Raw genomic sequence first — 17,218 nt, 5'->3', positions numbered from 1 at the left:
TACACTACAATGAAAGCAGGTTAACCTTAGAAGTATATCCCCACGTGTTGGACTGTATGATGCTATCTTCATGCCAGTTCCTCGATTCCACGTAGATACCACATCTTTTTAGAGTCAAGGAAACCAGTCATTGCTGTTTATGCCTACTGCTGGTTCGTCAAGCATCCTTTCAGGTAGCGCGCCATGGACGAAACAGGTCATAATCCGAAGGGAAAAAGGTCAAGATTCTATGTCGGGTGTGACATATTCGTTTGATGTCACCAAGCTTTTCGAGCCGTGTTTGTTTTGCGTTTACCTGCTGCAACAGGACGCGCTTTCGGTTTATCAATGCATGATTTTTTTTTTTTTTTAACCGTAGCGCAGCATACATCCACTTCAACCACTTCAACTGTTTGAATAGAGGCCAGCATTGATGGTCCGATCGTTAGGAACTAACTCGAAGTGAATTACCCCTCCCTTCCCCCGTAGTTCCACCACAGACACACACATACACAGAGTCTAACTTTATGCTAGGAATGGCCCTGTTCGATGACCTGTTCTGGAAGTTGCCCTTGTTCAGCCTCGATTTTTACACATTCGGAGTAAAAAAAAAAAAAAAAAAAAATCATCTTCCGTCGAATGTGACAATCCGTTCCAGGAAACGCAGCAGGATTTTGCAGCAGTTGTTGACAGACATACACTCTATTGGGCCTAAGCTAGGGTCAATTCATGTGCGAATTCTTCATGCAGTGTGTCCCTGTGCACAATGCGGCAGCTGGTAGTGGACTTCCCCAAGTTCATGAAGGTGACGCACTACAGTCGACTGGGACATACCGAGTTGGTTTGACAATCGTTGTGTGATGGTGGATGAATCTTAATCAATGGTATATCGAATGACCTCAGAATCTCTTACCTCCGGATAATGGCTCTTGACTGATTTTCGACATGTTTACAATCTGCACAAAATATCTGGAACCAACAAGTTGCTGTGCTGTGGTTCACTGCATCTTCCCCTTTTGCAACACAAATGTTTTGGATAGCTGCCGCACCGTTATAGCCGAGTTGAAACTCATAGAGTAACAGTTTACATATTAGATCTTGTTGAGCACTCATCGTCCCTGCCACTAAAAGCTGACTGATGATATTGATTGAGTGCCGGCCTCCGTGTTAAATAATCCGCTATCCACACAACCTCTTGAGCCAATTTGACCTAGTTACAGTCGATCATGACGTACACACGCGCCTTCTGTTTGGGTTGTGGAAATATTGCAAGACTTATGAACTCACCTTAGTAACACAAAAATGTTAACGCTGAGTTCGAAGAGGAGACGAACCCCGATTTCCTAAAGTATGTTTGTTTTATCTTGGCACACTTCCACTTATTGGCTTTGTCGTGTAGGTGACGTTAGTTTCAGCCAGCCCATCATATGAGGTCATTGCTATTTGGCGGGTAGTTCAAGTGCTTAGTTGGCACACGCAAACAAGTGTGTTACAGTGATTTATGAGTGGTGTGGCATTTTGCTGTTGCCTAGCGTATTCTAACTCACAACTTAACCGTGGCGTGGCAAGAACGCTTTGCAGACAGATCCATCTTTTAGGCAGGAAGTGTACCAAGATAAAACAAACGTACTCTAAGCTGCAGTTATTTTGTGTTTAAGTCCCGTGCTGGATTTTAGATCGACAGCCTTGAGCGAAATTACCATTATAATAATAACTGTGATAATAAAATAAATATCTAAAATATTCTATTACATCAATAAAACAAAATATTTTCAATTAAAATAACACACTTACTAGGGACAGAACATCCTTAATGAAATCTTTAATTACGAATGAGATACTGTATTCATTAGCAACCTAAAATGAAGACAGCTCTTTACTAAGTAAACAGAAAAAATGCATACGAGTGAAGAAGTACACTCACATAACACCAAGCAAAACTATTCATGCTATTTCTTCAGTAAGATCGTTTATTATATTTATCCATGACATGAGAAAACATTCCACACAGTGTTGCCAATTTAGTCAATTTTATGGCTAAATCTAGCCATTTTTACACGCTGTTTAGCCACTATAAATGTAATTTAACTATTAGCTATAATTTTGAACCAATTTTACACTCATAATTACCAGTTTCTAGTAATTTTTTTCCAACCAAACCTTCTTTAAAAATATGTATAAAAGAAAATAAATTGGAACTTCCCTCTCCTTGCAAAAGTGCTAAATTATATTTCTACTTCGTAATTGTATCCTACTACCTTACTTGTATCACTCTCGCTTGCATGATGCGGTGTACCTACCAATCGTTATTTCGGATATTTCGCCTTTCAATAAGTAAGTTCAACGTGTGACTAAATTGCATATAGTTTAGGAAGTATTTCTGGCTAAGGCAGAGTTGTGTTAGATCGAAAGTGCACCGGGATATAGCCAACATCATGGTAAGAGTTGAAAACTGAGGAAAGAATGCAAGGGCTCTTTAGTATGTCTGGTCAATGATGCGAGCGAAGTATTCCAGAAGTAATTTAAATGTAAATTCAGAAAGTTGGGAAGATTATTACGGAAAATTTTAGGTATGTACAGTAAAAATATGAAATGTTCTGCCTGATCCATTGTTACATTCTATTAGCTATAAATTTAGTTATAATTTTAGATGAACTTAGCCATTTTAGCTATATTCTATAAGTCATTTCGCTACTTTCTGATAGCTCCAGTTGGCAACACTGATTCCAAAGAAGAAGGTTCACAGTTCACATATTTGTTGTACGCTGTTACATTCAGGAATATTATTTCTAATATTATAAAACACAATCAAAAACAGACACTTATCACATTAAGAACATTCTTTTCTACAGTGCAAGCACGTAGGAAGGAAATAAGTAAATCAGGACAGATTTGTAAGTGAGCATATAATCACCCAAAGCTCAAGAACCACAAGCTAGAAAGAATAAAGACTACTCCCTCAGCTCATACATATATACAAAAAAAAGGACAAAGAAAATAAGAAACACATACCGCTCAACGTATGGGCGGCGGAAATTTTCTTTGGAGTGCTTTGAGAGTGAAATGGTGCTTGGTCCTTTTTCGTGTCTGCAGCTGTCGTAAGACACAAGTTGATTAGTAGATCGGAAGAAATATGAAAACAACACAAACTACTGGAAATTAGGCGCTAAAAGTTACTGATTTCTTCTTTCTTATATGTATAAAAATGGAACATACATATACACTTTATCACAATCACGTATCGAGTAGGGTGCAAACAGCATTCCGCCGTCAGACTCTGCAATCAAAATTTATGTAGGTTGCTCCAAAAGTAAACACAAAATCATTAATAATATAAATAAATATACAGTACTTATAGTACCTCAGTTTAAACATAAAACAATGTAAAATACAAAGTAATTGATCGGAGTTTAATGTCCCTTTTCAGCCCCTAGAATTTATGAGACGCAGCTTAACATGGGACCCGAACCACTACTTCATCCGGATATCGAACCCAGTCACCTGCACTAAAGACGACAGGGCTATACAATTAGCCACTGGGAAGTTATGTACAGAGTCCGGCATAATGATATACACGTTTTGAAATGTCAATAAAAGGACCAACACAGATCCTCGTCAATATCTTATTTTACCATCACACAGACTAAAGTTTCCCATTTACTGACCATACCACACACTGAAACTTTGATGAGTTTTGAAGACTGTATCACCTAAATGTCTTCCTTCATGAGGGACGCACTCTTATAGCCGCGCCGTGAAGCTCTACATTATTTGGCAAGTCATTTCCGGTGTTATTACAACGGTCGCACTGCGAATGACGTTCTTCAAACCTCAGTTGTCTGCGGTTTGAATTGAAAGACTTGAGCCTCTAGGTGTCCCCAAAGAAATCCAACGGGACAGGGCTGGTGACCGAGCAGCTGCGCTACAATCACGGAGCCATTCTTGAAAATGCTCTCCAACACAAACGCTAGATGTTCACCACTCCATGCCATGTTCACAAATAAAATGGCATAGCTTGTGGTATTCAACCACATACGTATGACTTCAGCGCCGCCTGTAAATACAGCGCAAAAGACAACCAATTTAAAATTGATATATCATTACACCGGACACTATATAAAGAATCACACAGGGTAGGCATATCGAGGGAAAGAAGAAACTTCGAATAGCAAGAAATATATATATATATATCAGGCGCGGATCCAAGGGGATGGCTATAGGGGCTATAGCCCCCCCCCCTTGACACTCTGGTATACACTGGATAAAATGAGCTTCAATCCTACTTTCTTTACACTAGATAATGCAGCAAACTAAGGTTTAGGCGATACCTTGATCATATCCTGGATCCGCGGCTGCATATATATATATATATATATATATATATATATATATATATATATATATATATATATATATATATATATATATATATATATATATATATATACATATATATATATATACACTTCTTAAAAAAACAAAAAGCTTGCTTGGAATTTACGGAAGTCACATCCGAGTGACTACACATACAAGCACTTCGCTAAAATTAGAAGTCTTACCAAGAAGGTACAGCGACGTAAGTACTTTGAATACATGGCTTCAGTTCGTGATTTTACTGTTAGCAACCCTTAACTCTTTTGGTCTGTAATTAAATCTAGATCGAAATCTCCCGGCATACCGGCAACAGTTTAGAACGAGAATACTGAAGCGAGCGATGATCAAAGAACTGATCTCTTTAATAACTACTTCTGCAAAACATTTACTTCCCTTTCCCCTATAACTCATCTTTCCCCTCTAATCTCCATCTGTTCTAATACCTTATCCAACCTCTTTACCACCCCGGACGAAGTTTAGGCTCTCTTCCAATTGCTATTTTCACATAGATCACTTGAACCAGACAACATTGGTTCTCTCTCTTTCAACAAAACTGCTTGAGTTACTGCGGTCCCTCTATCCATCTTATTCAATAGATGCTTCAAAAAAGGGTATTATCCCACCAGTTGGAAACTAGCTCACGTGATCCTAATATATAAAACTGATCTTAAAGATCATGTATCCTCTTATAGGCCAATATCTCTTGTTTCTGTAATATCAATCATTGCCGAAAAAATAATCAAGGACAGGCTACTTAAATTCACACCTTACATTCACACTTCTCAGCACGGCCTCCTACAGAAAAGCTCAAGCCTTAAAAACTAAAGTACTCTTCTTTCCTCTGCAGTTAAATGTATGAATAACAATACTCAATTGGATTATATAATTTGATCTCTGCAAGGCCTTTGATTCTGTCAGTCACATTCATCTTCTCCGCAAGCTTTCCAATAGGTTTAATGTACATGGCAAATTTCTCTCTTTAACCACCAGCTACTCGAAGAACAGTAAACAGAGAGTTGTTCTTTCAGGAGCGACTTCTAACCCCCAATCAGTGATCTCAGGAGAGTGTACTTGGGCCCCTGTTATTTGTCCTGTATATGAGTGAGCTCTGCTCACACTTACCAGCTCATCCTAGTGGCCTTCTACTTTTTACTGACAATTGTTAAATTATATAGAGAAATATCGTGTTTTCATGACACTATTGCCCTACAGGAAGACATAAATTACTTTATAGGCTGGAGTAAAATATGGTACTTGAAACTTAACAGCAAGAAATGTGACAGTATTACCATTACTCTGAATAAGTCTCCCGTTTATTCCACATATCATATCAACGATTCCCCTATTACACATTCTGCTAGTCATAATAATCTTGGTGTCATCTTTGATTCCAAACTCACTTTCTCTGACGACATCTCCTCAATTAAGAATTTAATGCGCATGTTGGGGTTTCTTTATCGATTTACTGAACTACTACTATATCATCATTAACGCCCAATATTGAATATTGCTCTCCCATATGGGCTACGGCAGCACCTATATGTCTCTCTAGATTTGATTCCATTCTCAACTTCTTTATTTCTATAGTACATTTTCGTGTTCCCACACTTCGAATATTACCTAAGGAGGAGCTCTTAAGATATCTTAATATCCAAACTCCGAGAGTACGCAGAAATAACTCTGACCTGAAATTTCTTCATAAAATAGTTAATGGAAATTTAAGATTGGAAACCTTACATCAGGAGCTATCCTAACATATCTCTCTCCGCATAACCTGATATACCCACCTATTCCATCTTGCTTGCCTTAGGTTGGAAATTATATAGAGGTCTCTTTATTTTATTTATTTATTTTTTACAAAATAACGAACTATTATAATCATTTAACTACTAACGTGGAAATTTTTCGAGCTACTCGGTGTTTGAAAGAGCAATTACACGAGTTTTGGCGAAATAATATTACTTTTGCACTATTTGTTGACACCGTTTTTTTTTTTTTTTTTTTCATGTGTAAAATGGCAAAATTATGCTGTATCTGGGAATTTATTCAATAAATTATATATATATATAAACAAAAGGAATACACTAAGTCTAATGTTTTGTCTTACAGCTACCGTCACCATTTCAATTAAATGTTGAAAAAACAAAAAACTACTCATGTTCGATTATTCCACTGCATCTGTATCTACTGTAGGTTAAGTAGATTTTTCTTGTCTATATGATATCCCCGATGAATGGTAATTCTAAACGTTCTGATGCGTCGTAAGTTGGTTATCAACTCGGAACAATCTATCGATATGGTTCTATGCCAAGGACGTCCACCCCCCGATTCTTAAGAGAAAATTAAAAAGATGAAACAGAATTTTCAGATTAACTTCTAGAGTGGCAACAGTCGGACGAATAACCCCAGAAATGAAGTTGGCTATGGGCCTGACCTATGAATGTGTTATATCTTTTGGGACATCATGCATATAAGTTGTCTGGTAATGAATAACTTCATCAAATTTAAGAAAATAGTTCTAATAAAGACTTGATCGAAAAACCTTCGTTTAGGAGCTAGAATAATATATCAAAATGTTGATGATGACTAACAAAGCTAGTTTATACTGGAACCACTACCAATACTAAACATCAATGACTACAGGCTACATAATTATATATAGTATTTCGACATTTTCTTCTTGTTAGTGAGATGATTCATTCATTTATTTTCTTTGTTATCTCTACTTACATATAAAATAGTGTGTATATGTCTATCAGATTTTGCCATAGATAGGAACGATCTAGAGCCACCAAATTTTGTATCTCAAAGGATACATCTTCACCTGATCTAATCACGTATGAAGCCCTTTTTTCGATTTTCAGCTCGGGGGGTCAGCTTTTGGGGTGGGGTGAAAATGTACTCATAAAAGGAGAGAATAAATACCCGGAAGGACGGATGTTAGTGGTGGTGGGTTAAAGGTTAGCACACCTTTTAGCAGCAAGGCTAATAAGACGTGAATTTACAGCTTAAAACGGGGGATTTCAACCAGATGATATGCCTCCGCGGATCGAAGCAGAATATTCCGCACCAAAGGAGGAGAACCATATAGCTACAAGAGAGCTTGCGACGGATATTAGTGTTAAATCCATAGTTTTTGGGGTCCCTGAGATGAATAGTGATACACTCGATGAAGTTCATATCTAATCCTCTTCGAAGTAGGGGAAGGAAAAATAAATGTCCAAAATGACCGATATTAGTGTCAAATCCATAGTTTTTGAGATCGCCCTTTGGTGACAGTCTCGATGCCCAAGTTTAAAAAAGAAGGGACATTCCAGCTGGCCCGGGAATTAACAAGAATTAATTATTTACTTCAATCATATTAACAGTGAAGCGTTATTCTTCGTTATTTATTTATTTAATGCTCATACTGACAAGATGCTCTTTTATCTATTGAAGCTTTCCTGACGACGTATTGTAAACAGGTTCTCTCGGGCTAGCAGCCAGGTAAATACTGTTGTATCTTGCAACAATTTCCAGAGCTTGCAATATTTTGTATTCGCCTGAAGATGATGACGATGTCAGCTCTCGAAACGTTGCAAGATACAACAGTATTTACCTGGCTGCTAGCCCGAGAAGATCTGTTTACAAGACACTCTTTATTTCACTTATTTCTTTACTCGTTTTTTTTTTTTTTTTTTTTTTTTCGATTTTCGGCTTGGGGGATCGATGGGGAGATCAAAATGTATGCATAAAAATACAGGATAAATACCCGGAACGACGGATATTAGTGTCAAATACACAACTTTCAGGGTCACTGAAATGAAAAGTAACATTCCCGACGCCGTAAGTCCAACTTTAGCCTTCGTCGTTATCATACGGGGGAGAGGGGGCTAAAAAATAATATATCCAAATTCACCGATATTAGTGTCGAATATATAGTTTTCGCGATCACCAAGCTGATAGGTGACAGTCCAGATGAGATGTAAACCCAAGTTTCGGTAAAAGGGCCATGTCAGCTGGTCCGGGAATTGACAAGGTGACATCGATCCATCATATCTTTCTCAAACGAGGTAAAACCATCAAAGCAGATCGTTATAGTGCTGAATCCATGAAATCCTTGTCTGCAAACATCCAGCTATGGTCAACTGACATAGCATCTTTATGTTGTATGGCAATGCTCATCCAGATGTCGCGCAAAGCACGGTACAAGCTATGAGTTGGGGTATGAAACCTTTCCTCATTCACCGTATTTCCCTGATATCTTTTCCACTGATTGCTACTTCTTCTAGCATCTTGATCACTTCTTAGGAAGGAAGACCCTGATGAAGCGGGTGGTTCAATGTACGGTTAAGAACTTCTTCGCATCACAGACGCCAGATTTCTTCCGCCACGGAATCCAATCACTGACTGAGCGATAGGAAAAGTGAGCGGTTGCAAATGGCGACTAGTTGATTAATCAGGTACTGTAGTTTTCCTTTCTCTTGCTTTTAAAAATAACGCACCTAGGGCACCCATTCTATTGGTACCTACCAAACGCTTACGACCTTGTTAGTCTTAAATTAAGATGCATTGATTTCGCCCATTATACATTGCTCCACATCGACCTCATTAATCTTGCTAACCAATACATTTACAAATTTTATTTGTTTCTTGTAAGATTACACGCATGCAATTTTATATTAAAACTAGTATATGTCCTCCAGGTGTCAGTGCGTGTTAACATACTTTGCATTCGTCCTCCTGAGTCTGATTTGGAATTTGTCTCAAGTTAAAATCTCGCACGAAATTCGAATACAATAATTGGGCATTTTAGTTTGAAAGCTTACCCTTTTTTCTTCCGTTTTGGTCAAGTTTAAAAATAACACTGTAATCCTGTTTAGTTATTTTAAATAAAAATTCTAAATACCAAATTTTAAGTCCCAAAACTTAATGTATTTCGAAATATGGAGATTTTATTATTTTAACAACTGCATTTCCTACTCTTTTTTCTTTTCACTTCTTTTTGTTTCCTTTTGGGTCGAATATCTAAAAAATGCTGAACTAACATGCTACAGAGGTTGATTCATTTATATTGAGCCGAAGTCAATGTGCAACTGTATCGCGCATGTGCAACCCATTGTCTTGACACTACATGAGGCAAGCAACAGTATCTTAGTCACGCACTAGACAGTGTGGTCAATCGTAGTCTGATGCTGCCGAAATGAACAGATTCTGGGAGGGGTTCATCGTGGACCCTTACGACGCTAAGTTCATCGCAGATCGTAGAAATGTGTCAAGTGTGTAAGTTTCGTGTAGATAGTGCCACTGTGAATCGCATTATACGGGAATATTTAGCACAAAGTACGGGGCCAATCACATCGAACGAACAGCTAGAAACCGGCCTTCCATGAAAAGGACCCTGTAGCTATTGCGTCTGGTTCGGCGCATGGAAACTTCCGAAAATCTCCCCACACAGCGTGCGTTGGCCACCAAACGCCGTACATCACAGGTGGAAATCAACTGCACCATTCACAGGGACTTACGTCTCACGGTCACTTGCGGTTAAAGTAAGTGCATGATTATGGAAAAATTGGTGGAATAAGAAAGTGAGAGGAAACGGGAGTACCCCCGAGAAAACCCATGGACACAATGTTCTCCACCACAAACTTACTTGGCTGGGGATGCTCTGAAACTATGCCATGAAGCTGAGAGAAAAAGCAATTGCAGGAAGATATGTGAACGCCATCTCGAGGGTTATCGATATAAGTTTGATGTTACTCCTGAAGAGTAGATTTACGTCATAGACTATGGTAAAGTTCATGCCATTACATACAGACCTGTTGACGCCAAACGCCGAAGCAGCTTTTTCCCTCAGTGCGCAGAGATTCATGATTGTGGCCGGTTTCTCGAACAGATACAAACTACGTCTCCGAAAGATGGAGCAAAACGTCAAAATCAATGCTGAGTACTACCAGACTTATGTCCTGACTGAAATGTACCAGCATGAAATTCTCAGCATTGTACGGACAAGACGTAAACCAGGTTGAACTGCACCATGACAAGGCATCCAGCCACATGGCGAAAACATCACTAGAATTCTATCGCCGTATGGAAAAGGGAACTGGAATTTCGGCAATCCCCTTCTCTTACATCCCTGTTATGAGTCAGATGCCAGCCCAGTGAACTATTGTGCTTTCGGACTCCTCAAGCGGCGTCTGTCCCATCGCGAGTACGCAGTCTCCGGCCTATGGAAAGCCTGTAAAGAGGAGTAGGATACAATACCCATGGTCCAACTGCAACGTAGTCTCTTGCAATGGGAACTCCGACGCCAAGCAATAATCAGTAGAGATAACCTACACACTGAACACAACCGGTGATGGGAACACGGTATTTCCAAGGTAAGTGGCACACTCAAATTCGGCTCAATATAAATAAATCGACCCTTGTAATTATTTTAAATGAAAACTTTAAATACCAAATTTTATGTCGCTAACCTTCGAGATCGGGATCGAGATATGGACATCTTACAATAACTGCAAACCCATTTACGTCACGGAGTCTAAATTCTGTCCAAATGTATAGTCTCTAGGTTACGCAGTTTCTTTCATATAGAGAGATGTAACTATCGTATATTTGATCTATTTTAAACGAACATTTTGATTGTTTTACATTTTACGTATCATATACAAAGTTTATAATATATATATGTGTAGATGATTCTACAAACTTTGGTGAAAGTAGGCTGGAAACTAGGTCCCACATACTCCGAAGTTCGGCTCTGACAATATTAATACCAACCAGCAATGTGCCTACAGTTTCTCCCCTGTAAATGTTATCTTCTTGATGCTTTTAGTTTTCAGCCTTCCTACCCTTGTGTAATTTAAGGTGAACAATGCTCTAGAAAACTAAATATAACATAATAATTGAAAACTTCTACAGAGTTCAAGAATCAAAATTTAGTTTACGTAAGTACTTAAATTACTAGTTTCAACAGAATATGCTGCCACATCAATTTTTCAGGTTAAGAAGCAGTCAACAGTTCTCGGTAGAGTGAAGTGAAGGTAATTGTTGATTGTTGTTACAGGACACGCCACTCAAATATGAATAGTTTGGCCCTGAATCACAAATTTTTGTACATCAGACAATCCTGGTTCGATCCCCGGCCAAGTAAATTTGTGGTAGATAACATCCTGTCCATGGGATTTCTCCGGGTACTCCCGTTTCCTCCCACTTTCTCATTCCACTAATTCTTAAATCATCATTCACTTGCTTTAATAGCCTAAAGGGCATAATCATGGAACATTAAACTGAAAGATTTCATTTCATTTTTAGTCGGATGGTTTTAAAGTCGCAACATACGCGTCCAGACTAGTAAATTTTAGATACCATTGATAAAAATGACAGAGAGAACTGAAATCTTCTGAGTGGCACACAAAAATTCGTGATGTAAAGTAAATCTGCTCATTTTTTAATTAGAGGTTATTTGTTTTATCCACGACAGTAGATACTAAAAGGCATCAAGGCAAAAATAACTTAATGGCTAATAATATTACGAAATATAAACTAACCTATTGAAAAACATACCTTAATCAGGAAAGTGGCAAACAGGCCAATTAAACAATTCTGTTACGCAATTCTGCACTCATCACCAGGCCTTCCATATATTCTGAGAATGCTTTTATTTGATTTTATTTTATCATTTCAGCTAATAATGTCCATACTTATCAACTGAACAGCAAAAGGCATAAAATGCAGAATTTTAAATAACTGAGGGACGACGCTGGTTTTGCAATTCAGACACCATCTCCAACCTCACCTGATGTAGATAAGACAGGAAACCCTTTTCTGGGTTTTATACGCTACTATATCCTCAGTGAAGGATCTAACTCCATGATACAACAGAAGTCAGAGTGGTTTATGACTTAAATAGAAAGAATATTACTTGACGTGTGTAAACTGCCTGTGTAATGAAACCCCATTGTACAATTGTTACATATGTGATCTTAATTCTCAACCTCTCCGTCCACTCCAGTTACTTAATTACAAGTTTCTCATGTACCTTTCTGATTCACACAGGAAAAGAAACTGGCCACCTTATCCCTGTTCTGCTGATTTAGTAGGGTAAGCTAGAACTTGAATTCGGACATTTAGGTGATACAGAATAAGACATGCTATTATTATCAATATCAATAGATCTTCAAATTATACGATTACGGCGCAAAAACGCAACCATTGTTTTATAAAAATGAGCCATGTCTTTCATAAGCGATTCAATATCATTACTAGTGAGAACATTAACCAATAAACATCGAGCTTATGCGAAAACGCTTAATTCCTTTTTTTTTCTGAAATAAAATATTAACCAAAGAGAGCCCAATGGTTTTTGTTTCGTGTCTTTCAGTCCATTCGGAGATGAGATATTAGATTTGAACTAACTGTTTCAAGTTATATAAGCTTTCTAAAACAAGTATAAATCTTTTCACTTTTAAAGAGTTTCCTGTATTTAAAAAGCCCGCCTTTTAAGGGTAAATGAGACTTCATTGTGTTTAATATTATTTATAGCTTAAGTTACCTTCTAACTCCAGAGTATGCAATTTTCGGTACGTATTTAGCATTCGTTCCATTGTTATACATATAAGAAATTAAAGACTCATTTTGTGCTACTAATGTTTTAAACAGTAAGCTTAAGCACACATTAGCAGTTTTACAACTGACGAGGCAAGTGAAAATATTATTTCTATTAAGCAACAAAATGGTAAGCAGTGCTTCTTGTAAACGTTACTCTATCTGTGAACAATGTTTATCAACAACACAAGGTAACAAAGTCTTATCAGTGTTACAAAAGATGTTTATATTTAATGAAAATCTACACGTGTTTCTAAATACTGCTGCAGAAACTGATCGTAATTTAAAGTTACTTGATATTTGTTTGTTAAGACCGAGGTGAACCAGGAGCATATTTTGTAAAACTTTCCTTCGGATTCTTTCTACAGAATATTTCCAGCAAAAGAGTATATGTAGAATTTAAGAATTTGTTTACCATTAGCCTTTTCTTTTTCTTTCTTCCTTCTAAAACACTTTTGCTTCTATGTGTTTCGAAAACAAAATAATTTATTAGATATACCAGTATGAATGAAAGTATCATTCTTGTTCATAGAATTCCAGAAAGAAGCACAGACATATAGTTCAAGTTTTTGGCATTAGGCAGACCCGTAAACATTTGGCAGGAAAGCTGTAGTTGGTACTCAGGCTGAATAACAAAATCTATACTTGTGGAGTCAGCTAAGTTAAGTTCAATGAATGCTATCTTCTGTCCACTCGCATACACAGTTAAAATCTACTAATAACAATAGTTTCAAAACCACTGCTCCCTTAACAAAAGATTATAACTGGATCATTTTTTTTGATGGTTACTATTATGCAATGGTTCTTCACCAATATTTCCGAGTTTGCTTTGCTTTCAAATGGTTCCAAACAAATGTTCCAAACAGAAGTTTACCTGTTTAAGTGTTTTGTGTCAATCTATAGGTATGATATTGAAAGATAATGGTAATTAAAAAGAAAATGAAAGAAGGATCTTTCAAAATGAAACTGGTCCAGATAAAATAATCATTACATAAAAATATGAAACATACGATGGCCTATGATTACTTTTATTAGTACCCAAATGTTTCAAACCGCACATAAACTTATGCAATTTTGTTATGGTTGGAAATTACGTTATGGTTGGAAATTACGTGACTCATTCGCTCCTCTAAAAAGATGATCAGCCAGATGGTCGTTCAATAAAAATTCGTGTCTCTCCTTCTTCCTTTTCATTTTTTACTCCTTAATATAAGAAATGTCTGTCCGTCTACAATTGAAGCAAGCATAGGATTTATCGGAGGAGCGAAAATTGTTCAAGGTACTACATAACACATCATACATGTGCATCTATAATAAACTAACTAGATAAAGACTGAATCTCAGTTTCCACGGTGATATAAAATAATGGAATTTTTACGAGAATTCAGCCATCTTTGAAAATTATTTGTTATTGAGCTTTGGGTAGCTATTTCCTTCTCCATTTTCAAGATTTCAACAGACGAGAATGGGTTGCTGTTGGTTTGGACGATAGGAGAATGCGTCCAGCGTTCCCCTTCTTATGAGGTTCGTGACAGAGGAGTAGGTAGTTCTAAACAGCACTGAGCTTGAATGCATCTTTCCTTCTGATGTCAGGATGACAACTGTTTTTACTCCTCTCTTTAGGCTTATTGTTCTTTTCCATTGTAAAGTACTTGCACCGTTCGGGCAAGACCGTAGGTAGACCAGTGAGGAGAAAAAACAAAACGTTCACCGGTAGAATATAGGAGGCGAGGAAGTGACGCTGAACAGGAGGAACATTTCGCTCTAAAGAAAGAATAAAAGTATTTTCGTTGTAGAAATTAATAGAATGGGTTGAGTTATATTTAAAATATGTATAACATTTATTTGCAAAGTGGACGTCTAGAATAAATGCGTACGCTATAGAAACGTAGAAAGTTCAATATTTTGTTCTGTGACTGTTCGAAGTCAATTGAAGGTTGCTGTGCATGTGAATTAGAAACTGCAGGAAACTAGCAAAACATTAATATGTAATTAGTGAAAGTGCAACAGCTAAGTTAAGCTTCGCATCTAAATATAGCACCCGTATCAAAAATACTCATGGCAGAGGATGTAACCTAAAGCAAATGTCTCGTAACATCAACAAGAAGGATGCATTCAAACTTATCGCTGCATGGGAACACTACTTCTCCCTCAAAAGAAAATTGGACATACCCATTTGTCACCCTAAGAAACAGCACTTTATTCTTCTATGACAGTTGAAATCATGAGAATAGTGACTGAGGCAACCACTGATAGTTCGATCGCAAATAATTTTTCAAATTTTTCAAACACAGTTAACTTTCCGTGAAGATCAACAATAATTGGATACATTATTCATTTAAAACAACTGTTAAGGGTCTGGCTTCTTGATCATAAGATGTTAATAGTGCTTTATATCGGAAGAACATTAATTTATAAGTGAAGTAAATACATGAGTACTCAGTTGTCCTGTATGCGGTATATAACCCTAATTCTCAGCCTAATCCTTCACTGAAGCTTCAAAATTTGCAGCTTCACATATACCTTTGTATCACAGAAGTAAAGGAATTTCCATCTTACTCTCCTGTACCACTGGCTTAGTAGCCTAGTATTTCGTTATACCCGTGAATTCACAATTTGGATGTAATTTATCTAAAGGTGAAATGATACTAAAGATAAGAATATATGAAAACAGGATATTACAATACCGTCGATTAGATTAGCGTTCCCTCCAGCAGCGAGGCTATATGAGACATGGGCCTACAGCTTAATGTGGAATCCGAAGCACAAGAGCTTTCATCGGGAAATATTCCCTGACCTCTCCCGGTTTTCCAGAATTTTTTTTGAAATTTTCCCAGATATGTAATTACCTATTCAGACTTTCCCATATTGATGGAAAAGCACGATCAAGAAAACATGACAACGATGATACATAAGCAATATATTTTTGCCTAATCAACTAGAAAAATGAATAAATAAAAACAAATAGGAACGTATTTTATTATGAAATTACACATTTATTAATAAACATTTCTGCACTAACAATAAATAATATTTGTTGCAATTCAAAATTACATTATGTTAAGTTATGAAATTGTTCTCTGTATTTTTACCTTAAGTAATCACAGACTCAAAACAAGAGTATAGAAATAACCATAAAATAAAATTTTCTCCATAACGTAAGCCATAATTTTATTTACTGGAAAGTAACAAGCCTGTAGGCTTGCTTATAAGAAAATGAGAAAATCTTATCTAAGGGAGAAAAAAACTGTTGATTTTTTAACCTACTCGTACGCAGTATATTTCTGCATGCATGAAATAAATTACCGCGTCACCAGTATTGTATCTGCACCAAAATTTGCATTAGTTTATTTACTGAAATATATGCAAGAAGATATACCTTTATCAATTAATATAAAGATAGCAATGAATACAGTTAGTAGCCTCAGTGAAATAATATATTTTGAATCAAGTGTCTCAAGTTCAAAGCTTACCTTAATATATCACTAGCTGTACAAAAAACTACGTCAACACCGATGCACTACTTTAGTATTGATGTTAGATTCGCAATGAATTATAAAGTACTTGAATAAGGTACACAGATTTACCTGTAAAAGTCCTTTCTTTCGATCGTATGATCTGAGTCCTATTTTGTACTGTAACGCACAAGTTGATCATCAGAAACATTGCTGCATTCATGACCACACTCTGAATTAATAGCGGCAGTTCATATTTTCTCCCAAACCTGAAATATGTCACGTCTCAGTATTCTGTATCTTATTACAGTTAACATTTTATTATATATAGTTCTTTCTTTTGTGTAAAAAGTTTAAACTCTGTTCATAAAACTCTTTTACTCGAAGATATTTACATTCACATTAACAAGAGTTCAAACTTCGTCATTTTTCAACTGGGAATACGTAAAAGTGTAAAATGATATTCTGAGAAATGGAAATATTTTCATATGAGTGTTCCAGAACTACTGATGACACGATAGAGACTGTTGAAACAGCTTAACATTATAAAAATAAACTTGTACGTAGTGAGTTTTTCTTATATTTTTATCAATTATAGAAATATCATCAAATCATATTTTTCAATAATAAATATACAACTCTTATTTAATTCTTCCAGTATTTATTTATGAAGTCTGAGAAGGAAAATACTTGTCCACGAGTTTTCGCGTCGGGAATGGACTCAAACATGGAGATCCCTTGCCACCATTATTATTGAATTTTGTTCTCAGTATGTTATAGGGAAAATCAAAGACAGCAGCCAAAGCCTAGAGCTGAATCATACT

The 17,218-nt window shown here is 36.7% G+C and overlaps 1 protein-coding gene across 6 annotated transcripts in view; it reads right to left on the bottom strand.

Annotated features, from left to right (window-relative positions):
* The window catches only part of LOC145687721 (solute carrier family 66 member 2), a 101,530-nt gene that overhangs the window by 71,442 nt on the left and 12,870 nt on the right, over positions 1–17,218 (bottom strand). For 4 of the 6 annotated variants that reach the window (XM_081761184.1, XM_081761187.1, XM_081761178.1 and 1 more), the window contains exons 3-4: positions 16,527–16,663; positions 2,992–3,072 (exon numbers count right to left, since the gene is read on the bottom strand). In XM_081761184.1, the coding sequence (XP_081617310.1) occupies positions 2,992–3,072; positions 16,527–16,663 (218 nt within the window). The remainder of the gene's footprint in view (positions 1–2,991; positions 3,073–16,526; positions 16,664–17,218) is intronic. The other 2 variants (XM_081761204.1, XM_081761193.1) reach the window with 1 other exon arrangement.

Source organism: Thermobia domestica, chromosome 1 (assembly GCF_964235325.1).
Source record: "Thermobia domestica chromosome 1, izTheDome1.hap1.1, whole genome shotgun sequence".
Lineage (NCBI taxonomy): Eukaryota > Metazoa > Arthropoda > Insecta > Zygentoma > Lepismatidae > Thermobia > Thermobia domestica.
This window is presented reverse-complemented; position numbering and strand designations above follow the sequence as displayed.